This window comes from Acipenser ruthenus, chromosome 48 (assembly GCF_902713425.1).
Source record: "Acipenser ruthenus chromosome 48, fAciRut3.2 maternal haplotype, whole genome shotgun sequence".
Lineage (NCBI taxonomy): Eukaryota > Metazoa > Chordata > Actinopteri > Acipenseriformes > Acipenseridae > Acipenser > Acipenser ruthenus.
In genome coordinates, this window is record NC_081236.1 from 7679720 (window position 1) to 7697528 (window position 17809).

At 44.3% G+C, this 17809-nt stretch overlaps 1 protein-coding gene across 2 annotated transcripts; it reads left to right on the top strand.

The window, feature by feature from the left end:
* The first annotated feature begins 116 nt into the window (after positions 1 to 116).
* Positions 117 to 16909, top strand: LOC117404831 (zinc finger protein OZF-like). 2 transcript variants are annotated; one of them, XM_059014709.1, is made up of 2 exons: positions 117 to 919; positions 14607 to 16909. In XM_059014709.1, exon 2 carries the CDS (start codon positions 14642 to 14644, stop codon positions 16016 to 16018), a length of 1377 nt encoding a protein of 458 aa, XP_058870692.1. In that variant the 5' UTR covers positions 117 to 919; positions 14607 to 14641; the 3' UTR covers positions 16019 to 16909. The 2 variants fall into 2 exon arrangements, with proteins under 2 accessions (XP_058870692.1, XP_058870691.1); XM_059014708.1 differs by lacking the exon at positions 117 to 919 and adding an exon at positions 12523 to 13327.
* Positions 16910 to 17809: the final 900 nt, after the last annotated feature.

Consider the following 17809-nt stretch of genomic DNA (forward strand, 5'->3'; position numbering starts at 1 on the left):
TAACATGATGTCTTGTCCTTTTTTAAATCAATAGCAGTTAATTAAAGGCTGGAGGAAGCGCTTTGATAACGCGTCCCCTCGAGTCTCACAGAGCAGCGCACTCCTTGGCGTGTCTCATTGCTGGTGACTCTTCTGCGGCTGTGGACGCGGCTCTGTTGCCTGGTTTAGTTCGCAGCGCAGTCTGAGGAAGAGTCTAAATCTGTGCCGCTGGACAGCAGGGAGGAATACTGTCCTGGATAAAGAATAGGAGACAACCATACAGTTTAAGAGAAACTGAATAAAAGCATGGGGTAGAAATAGCAGAGGTTACTGCCTGGAAGTTTACTCGTAAAGAATGACCTTTCTGCGACCCTGTGCTGTATTTACCAAAAACAAGTTCACACGCCCTGAACCTCCAAGACTAGCGAAGAGAAAGCTATGAAACTGCGAGCATGCCTGCGCCATTGTGGATCTGTTTGTGACAACGGCGCTCAACTTGAATTAACCTGATATACTTCTAAAAAACATTATCAGGGGTATCGCGTTAGTGTTTGAACATCTCATTCGGAAGAAGAGGACGGGAAATATCAATATAATTACACGAAACACAGATTATATATCTGCGTGAAACTCGCAGCATCGACGCTGCTGCCGCCTGATAGAGAAAGGACTATACCAACTCCGGCATGGGGGAGGGGTTACCTGAATTCAAATTGTATTCACTGGGGAAAATATAGAGCTACAAACAGCTCGATTATGATGTTAAAATTGAAAGTCATATTCATTTTTAATTAAAAGATCCCTGGTATCACAATTCCCTTTGCGGTTCATATTAGATGAATTGTCAGACCGCGCTGATCGGTTTGTATTTTGTGATTGGTATATTCCTCGTCCTGTGGGAGACAGACCCGTTCAGACACTGAGGGAGAGCAGAGAGGAGGTGAGAGAGTCTGCATGGAGCTCTACAATGTGTTTATAAACTACAGAGCGCTGTTATATTGTATTATTTTGAAAGGTCCGGGTTGTAGTGTGGTAGGAGCGCGTTGTTTTATCCGTTCAGACACTGAGGGAGAGCAGAGAGGAGGTGAGAGAGTCTGCATGGAGCTCTACAATGTGTTTATAAACTACAGAGCGCTGTTATATTGTATTATTTTGAAAGGTCCGGGTTGTAGTGTGGTAGGAGCGCGTTGTTTTATCCGTTCAGACACTGAGGGAGAGCAGAGAGGAGGTGAGAGAGTCTGCATGGAGCTCTACAATGTGTTTATAAACTACAGAGCGCTGTTATATTGTATTATTTTGAAAGGTCCGGGTTGTAGTGTGGTAGGAGCGCGTTGTTTTATCCGTTCAGACACTGAGGGAGAGCAGAGAGGAGGTGAGAGAGTCTGCATGGAGCTCTACAATGTGTTTATAAACTACAGAGCGCTGTTATATTGTATTATTTTGAAAGGTCCGGGTTGTAGTGTGGTAGGAGCGCGTTGTTTTATCCGTTCAGACACTGAGGGAGAGCAGAGAGGAGGTGAGAGAGTCTGCATGGAGCTCTACAATGTGTTTATAAACTACAGAGCGCTGTTATATTGTATTATTTTGAAAGGTCCGGGTTGTAGTGTGGTAGGAGCGCGTTGTTTTATCCGTTCAGACACTGAGGGAGAGCAGAGAGGAGGTGAGAGAGTCTGCATGGAGCTCTACAATGTGTTTATAAACTACAGAGCGCTGTTATATTGTATTATTTTGAAAGGTCCGGGTTGTAGTGTGGTAGGAGCGCGTTGTTTTATCCGTTCAGACACTGAGGGAGAGCAGAGAGGAGGTGAGAGAGTCTGCATGGAGCTCTACAATGTGTTTATAAACTACAGAGCGCTGTTATATTGTATTATTTTGAAAGGTCCGGGTTGTAGTGTGGTAGGAGCGCGTTGTTTTACCCGTTCAGACACTGAGGGAGAGCAGAGAGGAGGTGAGAGAGTCTGCATGGAGCTCTACAATGTGTTTATAAACTACAGAGCGCTGTTATATTGTATTATTTTGAAAGGTCCGGGTTGTAGTGTGGTAGGAGCGCGTTGTTTTACCCGTTCAGACACTGAGGGAGAGCAGAGAGGAGGTGAGAGAGTCTGCATGGAGCTCTACAATGTGTTTATAAACTACAGAGCGCTGTTATATTGTATTATTTTGAAAGGTCCGGGTTGTAGTGTGGTAGGAGCGCGTTGTTTTATCCGTTCAGACACTGAGGGAGAGCAGAGAGGAGGTGAGAGAGTCTGCATGGAGCTCTACAATGTGTTTATAAACTACAGAGCGCTGTTATATTGTATTATTTTGAAAGGTCCGGGTTGTAGTGTGGTAGGAGCGCGTTGTTTTATCCGTTCAGACACTGAGGGAGAGCAGAGAGGAGGTGAGAGAGTCTGCATGGAGCTCTACAATGTGTTTATAAACTACAGAGCGCTGTTATATTGTATTATTTTGAAAGGTCCGGGTTGTAGTGTGGTAGGAGCGCGTTGTTTTATCCGTTCAGACACTGAGGGAGAGCAGAGAGGAGGTGAGAGAGTCTGCATGGAGCTCTACAATGTGTTTATAAACTACAGAGCGCTGTTATATTGTATTATTTTGAAAGGTCCGGGTTGTAGTGTGGTAGGAGCGCGTTGTTTTATCCGTTCAGACACTGAGGGAGAGCAGAGAGGAGGTGAGAGAGTCTGCATGGAGCTCTACAATGTGTTTATAAACTACAGAGCGCTGTTATATTGTATTATTTTGAAAGGTCCGGGTTGTAGTGTGGTAGGAGCGCGTTGTTTTATCCGTTCAGACACTGAGGGAGAGCAGAGAGGAGGTGAGAGAGTCTGCATGGAGCTCTACAATGTGTTTATAAACTACAGAGCGCTGTTATATTGTATTATTTTGAAAGGTCCGGGTTGTAGTGTGGTAGGAGCGCGTTGTTTTATCCGTTCAGACACTGAGGGAGAGCAGAGAGGAGGTGAGAGAGTCTGCATGGAGCTCTACAATGTGTTTATAAACTACAGAGCGCTGTTATATTGTATTATTTTGAAAGGTCCGGGTTGTAGTGTGGTAGGAGCGCGTTGTTTTATCCGTTCAGACACTGAGGGAGAGCAGAGAGGAGGTGAGAGAGTCTGCATGGAGCTCTACAATGTGTTTATAAACTACAGAGCGCTGTTATATTGTATTATTTTGAAAGGTCCGGGTTGTAGTGTGGTAGGAGCGCGTTGTTTTATCCGTTCAGACACTGAGGGAGAGCAGAGAGGAGGTGAGAGAGTCTGCATGGAGCTCTACAATGTGTTTATAAACTACAGAGCGCTGTTATATTGTATTATTTTGAAAGGTCCGGGTTGTAGTGTGGTAGGAGCGCGTTGTTTTATCCGTTCAGACACTGAGGGAGAGCAGAGAGGAGGTGAGAGAGTCTGCATGGAGCTCTACAATGTGTTTATAAACTACAGAGCGCTGTTATATTGTATTATTTTGAAAGGTCCGGGTTGTAGTGTGGTAGGAGCGCGTTGTTTTATCCGTTCAGACACTGAGGGAGAGCAGAGAGGAGGTGAGAGAGTCTGCATGGAGCTCTACAATGTGTTTATAAACTACAGAGCGCTGTTATATTGTATTATTTTGAAAGGTCCGGGTTGTAGTGTGGTAGGAGCGCGTTGTTTTATCCGTTCAGACACTGAGGGAGAGCAGAGAGGAGGTGAGAGAGTCTGCATGGAGCTCTACAATGTGTTTATAAACTACAGAGCGCTGTTATATTGTATTATTTTGAAAGGTCCGGGTTGTAGTGTGGTAGGAGCGCGTTGTTTTATCCGTTCAGACACTGAGGGAGAGCAGAGAGGAGGTGAGAGAGTCTGCATGGAGCTCTACAATGTGTTTATAAACTACAGAGCGCTGTTATATTGTATTATTTTGAAAGGTCCGGGTTGTAGTGTGGTAGGAGCGCGTTGTTTTATCCGTTCAGACACTGAGGGAGAGCAGAGAGGAGGTGAGAGAGTCTGCATGGAGCTCTACAATGTGTTTATAAACTACAGAGCGCTGTTATATTGTATTATTTTGAAAGGTCCGGGTTGTAGTGTGGTAGGAGCGCGTTGTTTTACCCGTTCAGACACTGAGGGAGAGCAGAGAGGAGGTGAGAGAGTCTGCATGGAGCTCTACAATGTGTTTATAAACTACAGAGCGCTGTTATATTGTATTATTTTGAAAGGTCCGGGTTGTAGTGTGGTAGGAGCGCGTTGTTTTACCCGTTCAGACACTGAGGGAGAGCAGAGAGGAGGTGAGAGAGTCTGCATGGAGCTCTACAATGTGTTTATAAACTACAGAGCGCTGTTATATTGTATTATTTTGAAAGGTCCGGGTTGTAGTGTGGTAGGAGCGCGTTGTTTTATCCGTTCAGACACTGAGGGAGAGCAGAGAGGAGGTGAGAGAGTCTGCATGGAGCTCTACAATGTGTTTATAAACTACAGAGCGCTGTTATATTGTATTATTTTGAAAGGTCCGGGTTGTAGTGTGGTAGGAGCGCGTTGTTTTATCCGTTCAGACACTGAGGGAGAGCAGAGAGGAGGTGAGAGAGTCTGCATGGAGCTCTACAATGTGTTTATAAACTACAGAGCGCTGTTATATTGTATTATTTTGAAAGGTCCGGGTTGTAGTGTGGTAGGAGCGCGTTGTTTTATCCGTTCAGACACTGAGGGAGAGCAGAGAGGAGGTGAGAGAGTCTGCATGGAGCTCTACAATGTGTTTATAAACTACAGAGCGCTGTTATATTGTATTATTTTGAAAGGTCCGGGTTGTAGTGTGGTAGGAGCGCGTTGTTTTATCCGTTCAGACACTGAGGGAGAGCAGAGAGGAGGTGAGAGAGTCTGCATGGAGCTCTACAATGTGTTTATAAACTACAGAGCGCTGTTATATTGTATTATTTTGAAAGGTCCGGGTTGTAGTGTGGTAGGAGCGCGTTGTTTTATCCGTTCAGACACTGAGGGAGAGCAGAGAGGAGGTGAGAGAGTCTGCATGGAGCTCTACAATGTGTTTATAAACTACAGAGCGCTGTTATATTGTATTATTTTGAAAGGTCCGGGTTGTAGTGTGGTAGGAGCGCGTTGTTTTATCCGTTCAGACACTGAGGGAGAGCAGAGAGGAGGTGAGAGAGTCTGCATGGAGCTCTACAATGTGTTTATAAACTACAGAGCGCTGTTATATTGTATTATTTTGAAAGGTCCGGGTTGTAGTGTGGTAGGAGCGCGTTGTTTTACCCGTTCAGACACTGAGGGAGAGCAGAGAGGAGGTGAGAGAGTCTGCATGGAGCTCTACAATGTGTTTATAAACTACAGAGCGCTGTTATATTGTATTATTTTGAAAGGTCCGGGTTGTAGTGTGGTAGGAGCGCGTTGTTTTACCCGTTCAGACACTGAGGGAGAGCAGAGAGGAGGTGAGAGAGTCTGCATGGAGCTCTACAATGTGTTTATAAACTACAGAGCGCTGTTATATTGTATTATTTTGAAAGGTCCGGGTTGTAGTGTGGTAGGAGCGCGTTGTTTTATCCGTTCAGACACTGAGGGAGAGCAGAGAGGAGGTGAGAGAGTCTGCATGGAGCTCTACAATGTGTTTATAAACTACAGAGCGCTGTTATATTGTATTATTTTGAAAGGTCCGGGTTGTAGTGTGGTAGGAGCGCGTTGTTTTATCCGTTCAGACACTGAGGGAGAGCAGAGAGGAGGTGAGAGAGTCTGCATGGAGCTCTACAATGTGTTTATAAACTACAGAGCGCTGTTATATTGTATTATTTTGAAAGGTCCGGGTTGTAGTGTGGTAGGAGCGCGTTGTTTTATCCGTTCAGACACTGAGGGAGAGCAGAGAGGAGGTGAGAGAGTCTGCATGGAGCTCTACAATGTGTTTATAAACTACAGAGCGCTGTTATATTGTATTATTTTGAAAGGTCCGGGTTGTAGTGTGGTAGGAGCGCGTTGTTTTATCCGTTCAGACACTGAGGGAGAGCAGAGAGGAGGTGAGAGAGTCTGCATGGAGCTCTACAATGTGTTTATAAACTACAGAGCGCTGTTATATTGTATTATTTTGAAAGGTCCGGGTTGTAGTGTGGTAGGAGCGCGTTGTTTTATCCGTTCAGACACTGAGGGAGAGCAGAGAGGAGGTGAGAGAGTCTGCATGGAGCTCTACAATGTGTTTATAAACTACAGAGCGCTGTTATATTGTATTATTTTGAAAGGTCCGGGTTGTAGTGTGGTAGGAGCGCGTTGTTTTATCCGTTCAGACACTGAGGGAGAGCAGAGAGGAGGTGAGAGAGTCTGCATGGAGCTCTACAATGTGTTTATAAACTACAGAGCGCTGTTATATTGTATTATTTTGAAAGGTCCGGGTTGTAGTGTGGTAGGAGCGCGTTGTTTTATCCGTTCAGACACTGAGGGAGAGCAGAGAGGAGGTGAGAGAGTCTGCATGGAGCTCTACAATGTGTTTATAAACTACAGAGCGCTGTTATATTGTATTATTTTGAAAGGTCCGGGTTGTAGTGTGGTAGGAGCGCGTTGTTTTATCCGTTCAGACACTGAGGGAGAGCAGAGAGGAGGTGAGAGAGTCTGCATGGAGCTCTACAATGTGTTTATAAACTACAGAGCGCTGTTATATTGTATTATTTTGAAAGGTCCGGGTTGTAGTGTGGTAGGAGCGCGTTGTTTTACCCGTTCAGACACTGAGGGAGAGCAGAGAGGAGGTGAGAGAGTCTGCATGGAGCTCTACAATGTGTTTATAAACTACAGAGCGCTGTTATATTGTATTATTTTGAAAGGTCCGGGTTGTAGTGTGGTAGGAGCGCGTTGTTTTACCCGTTCAGACACTGAGGGAGAGCAGAGAGGAGGTGAGAGAGTCTGCATGGAGCTCTACAATGTGTTTATAAACTACAGAGCGCTGTTATATTGTATTATTTTGAAAGGTCCGGGTTGTAGTGTGGTAGGAGCGCGTTGTTTTATCCGTTCAGACACTGAGGGAGAGCAGAGAGGAGGTGAGAGAGTCTGCATGGAGCTCTACAATGTGTTTATAAACTACAGAGCGCTGTTATATTGTATTATTTTGAAAGGTCCGGGTTGTAGTGTGGTAGGAGCGCGTTGTTTTATCCGTTCAGACACTGAGGGAGAGCAGAGAGGAGGTGAGAGAGTCTGCATGGAGCTCTACAATGTGTTTATAAACTACAGAGCGCTGTTATATTGTATTATTTTGAAAGGTCCGGGTTGTAGTGTGGTAGGAGCGCGTTGTTTTATCCGTTCAGACACTGAGGGAGAGCAGAGAGGAGGTGAGAGAGTCTGCATGGAGCTCTACAATGTGTTTATAAACTACAGAGCGCTGTTATATTGTATTATTTTGAAAGGTCCGGGTTGTAGTGTGGTAGGAGCGCGTTGTTTTATCCGTTCAGACACTGAGGGAGAGCAGAGAGGAGGTGAGAGAGTCTGCATGGAGCTCTACAATGTGTTTATAAACTACAGAGCGCTGTTATATTGTATTATTTTGAAAGGTCCGGGTTGTAGTGTGGTAGGAGCGCGTTGTTTTATCCGTTCAGACACTGAGGGAGAGCAGAGAGGAGGTGAGAGAGTCTGCATGGAGCTCTACAATGTGTTTATAAACTACAGAGCGCTGTTATATTGTATTATTTTGAAAGGTCCGGGTTGTAGTGTGGTAGGAGCGCGTTGTTTTATCCGTTCAGACACTGAGGGAGAGCAGAGAGGAGGTGAGAGAGTCTGCATGGAGCTCTACAATGTGTTTATAAACTACAGAGCGCTGTTATATTGTATTATTTTGAAAGGTCCGGGTTGTAGTGTGGTAGGAGCGCGTTGTTTTATCCGTTCAGACACTGAGGGAGAGCAGAGAGGAGGTGAGAGAGTCTGCATGGAGCTCTACAATGTGTTTATAAACTACAGAGCGCTGTTATATTGTATTATTTTGAAAGGTCCGGGTTGTAGTGTGGTAGGAGCGCGTTGTTTTATCCGTTCAGACACTGAGGGAGAGCAGAGAGGAGGTGAGAGAGTCTGCATGGAGCTCTACAATGTGTTTATAAACTACAGAGCGCTGTTATATTGTATTATTTTGAAAGGTCCGGGTTGTAGTGTGGTAGGAGCGCGTTGTTTTATCCGTTCAGACACTGAGGGAGAGCAGAGAGGAGGTGAGAGAGTCTGCATGGAGCTCTACAATGTGTTTATAAACTACAGAGCGCTGTTATATTGTATTATTTTGAAAGGTCCGGGTTGTAGTGTGGTAGGAGCGCGTTGTTTTATCCGTTCAGACACTGAGGGAGAGCAGAGAGGAGGTGAGAGAGTCTGCATGGAGCTCTACAATGTGTTTATAAACTACAGAGCGCTGTTATATTGTATTATTTTGAAAGGTCCGGGTTGTAGTGTGGTAGGAGCGCGTTGTTTTATCCGTTCAGACACTGAGGGAGAGCAGAGAGGAGGTGAGAGAGTCTGCATGGAGCTCTACAATGTGTTTATAAACTACAGAGCGCTGTTATATTGTATTATTTTGAAAGGTCCGGGTTGTAGTGTGGTAGGAGCGCGTTGTTTTATCCGTTCAGACACTGAGGGAGAGCAGAGAGGAGGTAAGAGAGTCTGCATGGAGCTCTACAATGTGTTTATAAACTACAGAGCGCTGTTATATTGTATTATTTTGAAAGGTCCGGGTTGTAGTGTGGTAGGAGCGCGTTGTTTTTGTGTGTGTGTGTGTTGTATTTGTGAAGCGGCGTGTTTGTTTTTATTCATATCTCTCAGTTGCAGTCTCCGTGCCGCGGGCTCAGTGCTGCTCGAGTGGCGGGTTTCCAGTCAGCTTGTGGTTGTTTTGAAAGCATCTAGCGAGTAAATGTTTTTGGTCGTCTATCTATTTTTTGTCGTTGTTATTTTTTCTATTCATGAGACAGCGTGGAAGTTAGCCTAGCAATTGAGGATGTTATATATAATATATATATATATATATATATATATATATATATATATATATATATATATATATATATATAATATAACATGTTTTTAAAATTAACAAAAGCAATAAGTATCATCTTTTTTTCGGGCTGGGAAGTAACAGCACGCTCGCTTGCAGAAAGCAGAGACACTGCTCTGCACACGTTGGCCGCGTTGTCATGAACACAAGCTATTAAGTCTGTGTTTATCTGATTGATCGCTTCTGCTAAACTGTGTGCGTCTCGTGTAATTTTCGTGTCGCTAATACTTTTGACTCGAGTTGCCAGTTTTGTGTAATGTAATGGCAGGTGACTGTTAAACACGCTTCTTGTGCCATGCTTGTCCATACATTGGTAGTGATAGCCATTGAATTACACTCCTGACTCAAATCCTGTCTAAGCTTTTCCTTTGCTTGTTCGTGATCCAGAGTAATGAATTTGGAGATTGTCTTTCGACAGGGCATTTCATAGCCCGGAGCAAGATTCACAATCAGATTTTTAAACACAGCTCCCTCTACTGTACTAACAGGGCTGATATCTCGTGTGACAGCATCCACTAACAGGCCTGTTATTTCTGTTGCTCTGACGCTTTCTGGATCAACTTTCTTTCCATAATAAGCTGTCACTGAAGGTGTTGCTTCCTTCTGTTTTTTCTTGTGTTCCCGCTGTCGTGTTTTGTCGAATGCTGTCTTAAGTGATCCCGCAGGTTGGTGGTGTTGCCACAGAAGTAGTGATGTCACAGTATCAAATTTTGACGGTATCGTAACCATCAAAAAATATACCACGGTTATTGTCGTACCGTTATTGTCGTACCGTTTAATTCGTTTTTAAATGGCTATTTAAAGAAATACCCTCTAGTCAAGTCATTTTTTAACAAGAAAAATAATTAATTTAAAGTTTTAAAACAAATACAGCACTCTGGTACTACAGTTCTGTCAGGCACTACCTAACTGGAAGTAGTGTTCACTCCAGCGCACACAGGCTCAGCAAAATAATGCTGCTTTTTCATTTCAAATTACTGTGGAGAAACACCAAAATATGAACATGTTCTGGACTCAGTCTGGAACGATAGGGGTTAGTGACCACTGCAACTGAATACCCTCTTCATCTTTATCAGTTTGGACGGCATCCTATTAGTTAAGACAGGGGTTTTCAACCGGGGGTATGCGTACCCCTGGGGTTGCTTGTAAGGGTCATAGTGGGTATGCAGGACAACTCAGAAATGCACAAATAAAAATTAAAGTAAGAGAAAATAATGATCTTGAATTTTTTAACGGTATTATATATTCTCTAAACCACGGTGTATACTTATTTAATCTTTGTTTAGCAGCTCAAAGTGAACGGCTAATGAAAAAAACACACAGAATCTATCACGTCCTCATTTTCCACCTGCACGCATGCGCGATTTCGATAGCGTGGATTTCCACTCTGATATACAGGTGAAGGAGGCGCCTGGTGATTGTGCCTGGAGAGCGCTCTGTGCTGCTCGTGATCTTTGCTGTTTTCAGCGTGTCGTATCAGTGAAGCACAGTCGATTGTGCCTGGAGAGCGCTCTGTGCTGCTTGTGATCTTTGCTGTTTTCAGCGTGTCGTATCAGTGAAGCGTAGTCGATTGTGCCTGGAGAGCGCTCTGTGCTGCTCGTGATCTTTGCTGTTTTCAGCGTGTCGTATCAGTGAAGCGCAGTCGATTGTGCCTGGAGAGCGCTCTGTGCTGCTCGTGATCTTTGCTGTTTTCAGCGTGTCGTATCAGTGAAGCGCAGTCGATTGTGCCTGGAGAGCGCTCTGTGCTGCTCGTGATCTTTGCTGTTTTCAGCGTGTCGTATCAGTGAAGCGCAGTCGATTGTGCCTGGAGAGCGCTCTGTGCTGCTCGTGATCTTTGCTGTTTTCAGCGTGTCGTATCAGTGAAGCGCAGTCGATTGTGCCTGGAGAGCGCTCTGTGCTGCTCGTGATCTTTGCTGTTTTCAGCGTGTCGTATCAGTGAAGCACAGTCGATTGTGCCTGGAGAGCGCTCTGTGCTGCTCATGATCTTTGCTGTTTTCAGCGTGTCGTATCAGTGAAGCACAGTCGATTGTGCCTATTGAGAGCTCTCTGTGCTGCTCGTGATCTTTGCTGTTTTCAGCTTGTCGTATCAGTGAAGCGCAGGCGATTGTGCCTGGAGAGCGCTCTGTGCTGCTCATGATCTTTGCTGTTTTCAGCGTGTCGTATCAGTGAAGCACAGTCGATTGTGCCTATTGAGAGCTCTCTGTGCTGCTCGTGATCTTTGCTGTTTTCAGCTTGTCGTATCAGTGAAGCGCAGGCGATTGTGCCTGGAGAGCGCTCTGTGCTGCTCGTGATCTTTGCTGTTTTCAGCGTGTCGTATCAGTGAAGCACAGTCGATTGTGCCTGGAGAGCGCTCTGTGCTGCTCATGATCTTTGCTGTTTTCAGCGTGTCGTATCAGTGAAGCACAGTCGATTGTGCCTATTGAGAGCTCTCTGTGCTGCTCGTGATCTTTGCTGTTTTCAGCTTGTCGTATCAGTGAAGCGTAGTCGATTGTGCCTGGAGAGCGCTCTGTGCTGCTCGTGATCTTTGCTGTTTTCAGCGTGTCGTATCAGTGAAGCACAGTCGATTGTGCCTGGAGAGCGCTCTGTGCTGCTCGTGATCTTTGCTGTTTTCAGCGTGTCGTATCAGTGAAGCACAGTCGATTGTGCCTGGAGAGCGCTCTGTGCTGCTCGTGATCTTTGCTGTTTTCAGCGTGTCGTATCAGTGAAGCACAGTCGATTGTGCCTGGAGAGCGCTCTGTGCTGCTCGTGATCTTTGCTGTTTTCAGCGTGTCGTATCAGTGAAGCACAGTCGATTGTGCCTGGAGAGCGCTCTGTGCTGCTCGTGATCTTTGCTGTTTTCGGCGTGTCGTATCAGTGAAGCACAGTCGATTGTGCCTGGAGAGCGCTCTGTGCTGCTCGTGATCTTTGCTGTTTTCAGCTTGTCGTATCAGTGAAGCGCAGTCGATTGTGCCTGGAGAGCGCTCTGTGCTGCTTGTGATCTTTGCTGTTTTCAGCGTGTCGTATCAGTGAAGCGCAGTCGATTGTGCCTGGAGAGCGCTCTGTGCTGCTCGTGATCTTTGCTGTTTTCGGCGTGTCGTATCAGTGAAGCGCAGTCGATTGTGCCTGGAGAGCGCTCTGTGCTGCTCGTGATCTTTGCTGTTTTCGGCGTGTCGTATCAGTGAAGCACAGTCGATTGTGCCTGGAGAGCGCTCTGTGCTGCTCGTGATCTTTGCTGTTTTCAGCGTGTCGTATCAGTGAAGCACAGTCGATTGTGCCTGGAGAGCGCTCTGTGCTGCTCGTGATCTTTGCTGTTTTCGGCGTGTCGTATCAGTGAAGCGCAGTCGATTGTGCCTGGAGAGCGCTCTGTGCTGCTCGTGATCTTTGCTGTTTTCAGCGTGTCGTATCAGTGAAGCGCAGTCGATTGTGCCTGGAGAGCGCTCTGTGCTGCTCGTGATCTTTGCTGTTTTCAGCGTGTCGTATCAGTGAAGCGCAGTCGATTGTGCCTGGAGAGCGCTCTGTGCTGCTCGTGATCTTTGCTGTTTTCAGCGTGTCGTATCAGTGAAGCGCAGTCGATTGTGCCTGGAGAGCGCTCTGTGCTGCTCATGATCTTTGCTGTTTTCAGCTTGTCGTATCTGTGAAGCACAGTGTTTCTGCGTTTTTCAGAAGTGTAAATGCTCTGGTAAACGGAAAGAGTCATCGCAGTAATCATACTTTGACGGTTTTTGGTTATTACCACGGCTGCATTTTATTTACAGCAATAGTGACTGATTGAATATGTGTTCGGTGTTTGATACATTTCTTACTTTCAATAGAAAAAACCAAGGAAAACACAAAAGTCAGAAAGTGCAAAGCAACATAAAGTTATAGAGAGTCTCTTTGGATCATTTTTAGCCTAGTAATTAATTAGTTTTATCTTGAAGTTAATGTTTTTGATATTGTAAACATTTTAAACGGCACACATAATTATGCTGAGGTGGGAAGTAAATCGTAACGTGACACACATTTACCGTGCAGACTATTTGGTATTATTTATAATGACTTTTTCCCAATAGAAAGCGAAAAATTCCTAAATACTACCTTTTAATTCTTTGCATCCAAAGACATGTAATTAACAAACGGGAGAAAAAATTGTGAAATGTGTTCACCAGATTATTCTGCCTTTTATTGCAACTGTGGAACCATTCAGTGAGTGAATGGGGTACAGTTTCAAAAAAAGGTCAAAAACCCCTGAGTTAAGAGAAGCAAAGTGTTAGAGTGTGTTTTAGGACATGCAGCGTCCGCCCACTGATCTCTCAGCAGAGTGCAAAACTTAATGATGAGAAGACGGCGCTTGCAATTCTTTTTTTTTTTTGACTGCATGTTAACAGCAACGAACACAAAGCAAAGAAGAAATGTTAAGGTGGGTCTGACACCGCTGCAAAGTAAAGCGGCTAGGGGACTTTTTTAAAATGGGAATATAATTGTATTAATTAATTTGAATACATAAAACCAAAATCCCTATCAACTTGAGGAGACGGCAACATCTTTACAATACCGTTTAAAATAAAAATAAATAAATAAATCAAATGCCTGTAGCATCTTAGACTTTGTTATATAGTAGTAAATCTAGACTTTTTACTGCATTTCTCTTGACCCATACAATAGATAATAGCTGCTGTAACTACTTTGGTAAATTAATAGGAAGGCAGTGATGAAAAGTTACAGTGCCTTGTTCTTGCTGAGTATTTGTGTTTCATTTACTGACAATCACGTTTGCGAGCTATTATTGTTTAGTAGGGCGGTTTATATTAAATATGACGTCACTTATTTATAGCCTACTCGGATAATCTCACGCGTGGCAGTTTTCATAACTTGAGATGTCTGTGTTCATTAGTCAGTTCTAATGAACACAGAGGCTCACCAACAGAGAAACGGTGAATACAAAAACGTGCCCATATCACCTTAAACCGTGTGAACTTGGTAATCATGGTATAGAAACATGATTGCGGTTTCAAAACCGTGGCAGTTTATACCGCGGTTTAATATAAAACCGGTATACTGTGACATCCCTACACAAAGCTCATTAAAACAACACAAACAGCGCGTTTTACCTTTCCATTTTGTACTTTTTGTAAAAAAAAAAAAAAAAAAAAAACTTCCAAACGTCTGACGGCATTATTTTAAATTATATTAAATTGACAATTTAACTAGTGAAATCTTGTCCTGAAATGCGGCCTACCTCTAGCCTCTCCTGTAGTTTTTTTTTTTTTTTTTTTTTGGTCACGCTTACTCTGAAAACGTTCGTGCTGCGTAGTTGGCGGGGAGGTTTTTATTATTATTATTTAAAGGAACCAAAGGAAAAGCAAGGGATAAGAACCGAACAGACCTGTGGATATTAAAGATTGGTGGCATTCCTGATGCTCCTTCCAGATAGAGTCCTGCGCGCTTCCAGATGTTGGTTTTAGGGCTCTCAACAGAATAATTATACCAATTTCAAAGTTAAGTTAATTACATTATATACATTATTAAATGTTGCAAGCACTAATGACAGCGTTACTTACAAAGTAGGTATCCTCATCGTTGATCTTTGTGGTTGTTTGGTTGATGGTATCAAAGCAATTGAAGGAAATGTTTTCTTGAACCTGAAGATGACTTGGAGAACAGATAGCAATACTTAATACTGTATTTTCTGTTTTCAGGACTGCCTTATCCAGGTGAAAGCCAAGGAACAAAGATGGAGTCTGTTTACAAACAGGAGGAGGTTCAGGAATTGGTACCTATCTGCATTAAACAGGAGATGCCTGAACTGGAGCCTGTCCACATTAAAGAAGAGACTGAACTGGAGCCTGTCCACATTAAAGAAGAGACTGAACTGGAGCCTGTCCACATTAAAGAAGAGACTGAACTGGAGCCTGTCCACATGAAAGAAGAGACTGAACTGGAGCCTGTCCACATTAAAGAAGAGACTGAACTGGAGCCTGTCCACATGAAAGAAGAGACTGAACTGGAGCCTGTCCACATTAAAGAAGAAGAGACTGAACTGGAGCCTGTCCACATTAAAGAAGAGACTGAACTGGAGCCTGTCCACATTAAAGAAGAGACTGAACTGGAGCCTGTCCACATTAAAGATGAGTCTATTAAGTTGTTTAAGGATTCAGAAAACATATCCCAGCCAAAGATATCGCATCAGTGTCTTGAATGTGGGAAAAGCTTCAGTCAGTTAGGAAACCTAAAAAGACACCAGCAAATTCACACTGGAGAGAGGCCACATCACTGCACTGACTGTGGGGAGAGTTTTAGTCGTTCAGGAAGCCTAAAAATACACCTGCGAATTCACACTGGCGAGAAGCCATATCACTGTACTGAATGTGGTAAGAGCTTCAGTCACTCAGGAAACATGAAAAATCACCAGCTAATTCATGCAGGAGAGAAACTGTATAGCTGTTCTGACTGTGGGAAGAGTTTCAGTCACTCAGGAAACCTGAAAAAACACCAGCGAATTCACACAGGAGAGAAACTGTATAGCTGTTCTGACTGTGGGAAGAGTTTCATTCAGTCAGTAGACCTGAGAAAACACCTGCGAATTCACACAGGAGAGAAACTGTATCACTGCTCTGACTGTGGGAAGAGTTTCAGTCAGTCAGGAGACCTGAGAACACACCAGCGTATTCACACAGGAGAGAAACCATATCGCTGCTCTGACTGTGGGAAGAGTTTCAGGCAGTCACAGAACCTGAAAATACACCAGCGTATTCACACAGGAGAGAAACCGTACCGCTGCTCTGACTGTGGGAAGAGTTTCAGAAAGTCACAGAATCTGAAAACACACCAGCGTATTCACACAGGAGAGAAACCATATCGCTGCTCTGACTGTGGGAAGAGTTTCAGTCGGTCAGTAACACTGAAAACACACCAGCGAATTCACAGAGGAGAGAAACCGTATTGCTGCTCTGACTGTGGGAAGAGTTTCCGTTTTAAACAAGGCCTTCAAAGCCACCAGCAAATTCACACAGGAGAGAAACCGTACCGCTGCTCTGACTGTGGGAAGAGTTTCTGTCGTAAACAACGCCTTCAAAAACACCAGCGAATTCACAGAAGAGAGAAACCTTAGACTCTGTTCAATGGGACCTTTCACTCATGAGGAAAAAACGTTAACCTTGCATTATGAATCCCTGTGTAATTACTGTGTTATGTGTCACTCTTAATAGCATGCATTTTAAATGGTAAAATTGCACTTCAACTCTCTTGCACTCTGAATGTGTCAGAAAGTGGGTGGAGATGCGGACACGTCACAAGAGGCTTCTCTGCTGTCAGTTTAACTCTGGCTGTCAATACAGTCAGTGCCTGGGGGCAGGAATATGCAGAAAGGAAACTTTTCCACACCTCATCTGATGGACGAGTCAGGAGAAATCAATAACTCAGTGTGGAAATGAGTTTTAGGATTTAACATTTGAACTTCATTAACTTGAAAATAAATAAATTGATGGGAACGAGTATCCTAACCCCGGATGAAGCATCCCAGAGACAAGACTGCAGCGTCCTTACTGGGCAACCGCCTGGAGGATGTGTCTTGTGAATTCATCACGATTCAAAAACGAATGAAAACTGATAGTGTTGCATGACTGTATTATGACATGAATGAGTGAATATTGCGTGACGTGTCTCTTTGCAGTGTGCATTGTCCATGCTTGTGTTTGTGTTGCTTTTGTAAACTGCCCTGAGTAATAGCAGTGTAGCAGGCATGTGTACAGATCTTAGGTACAGAAAGTCAAATTGTGTAATCTGAGTTCTAATGAGACTTGACTGTACAATTAAACCCTGTGCATGCTGATTAACGATTCATTAATTATACAACAAAATACTGAGCAATGTTAAAAACAACACCTATGTCTAAATTGTATTCAAATGAGCACCATTGAATAGCAGCGCTGTGCCTCTCTGAGTGGTTCTCATTGAATAGCAGCGCTGTGCCTCTCTGAGTGGTTCTCATTGAATAGCAGCGCTGTGCCTCTCTGAGTGGTTCTCATTGAATAGCAGCGCTGCGCCTCTCTGGTTCTCATTGAATAGCAGCGCTGTGCCTCTCTGAGTGGTTCTCATTGAATAGCAGCGCTGTGCCTCTCTGAGTGGTTCTCATTGAATAGCAGCGCTGTGCCTCTGAGTGGTTCTCATTGAATAGCAGCGCTGCGCCTCTGAGTGGTTCTCATTGAATAGCAGCGCTGTGCCTCTCTGAGTGGTTCTCATTGAATAGCAGCGCTGTGCCTCTCTGAGTGGTTCTCATTGAATAGCAGCGCTGCGCCTCTCTGAGTGGTTCTCATTGAATAGCAGCGCTGCGCCTCTCTGAGTGGTTCTCATTGAATAGCAGCGCTGCGCCTCTCTGAGTGGTTCTCATTGAATAGCAGCGCTGTGCCTCTCTGAGTGGTTCTCATTGAATAGCAGCGCTGCGCCTCTCTGAGTGGTTCTCATTGAATAGCAGCGCTGTGCCTCTCTGAGTGGTTCTCAGTGAATAGCAGCGCTGTGTCTCTCTGAGTGGTTATCAGTGCTGGATTCTTCATCATGTTGTGGCGCAGCACCCGGGCCGACTCTGCATTCAGAGGATATAGAGGAGGGGCTGGGAAAGGGACTTTTAGGTAGTGAAAATAACATGAAAATAACAGTGTGAGTTACAACTAATCATGCTTTTTATATGTTAAATGATCCCATATACAATAAATGGTAATTTTAGATTATTTTTGTTTGTCATGATTTGTGTTGTTTGACGCTGTAGAGAATTCCTGTTGTTTTCCAAGATGCTGGTTAATCTTTCCCTCTAGTACCAGCTAGCGCACAGCTCCTGGGTATTGCAACACTTCAGCAAGTTTAGAGCTCGGATGCAGTGCTTTAAACCCCACAGTTAACTCCAGGT

Excerpts from the sequence above, each read along its gene's own strand:
- LOC117404831 (XM_059014709.1), top strand. The coding sequence starts at position 14,642 with ATGGAGTCTGTTTACAAACAGGAGGAGGTTCAGGAATTGGTACCTATC.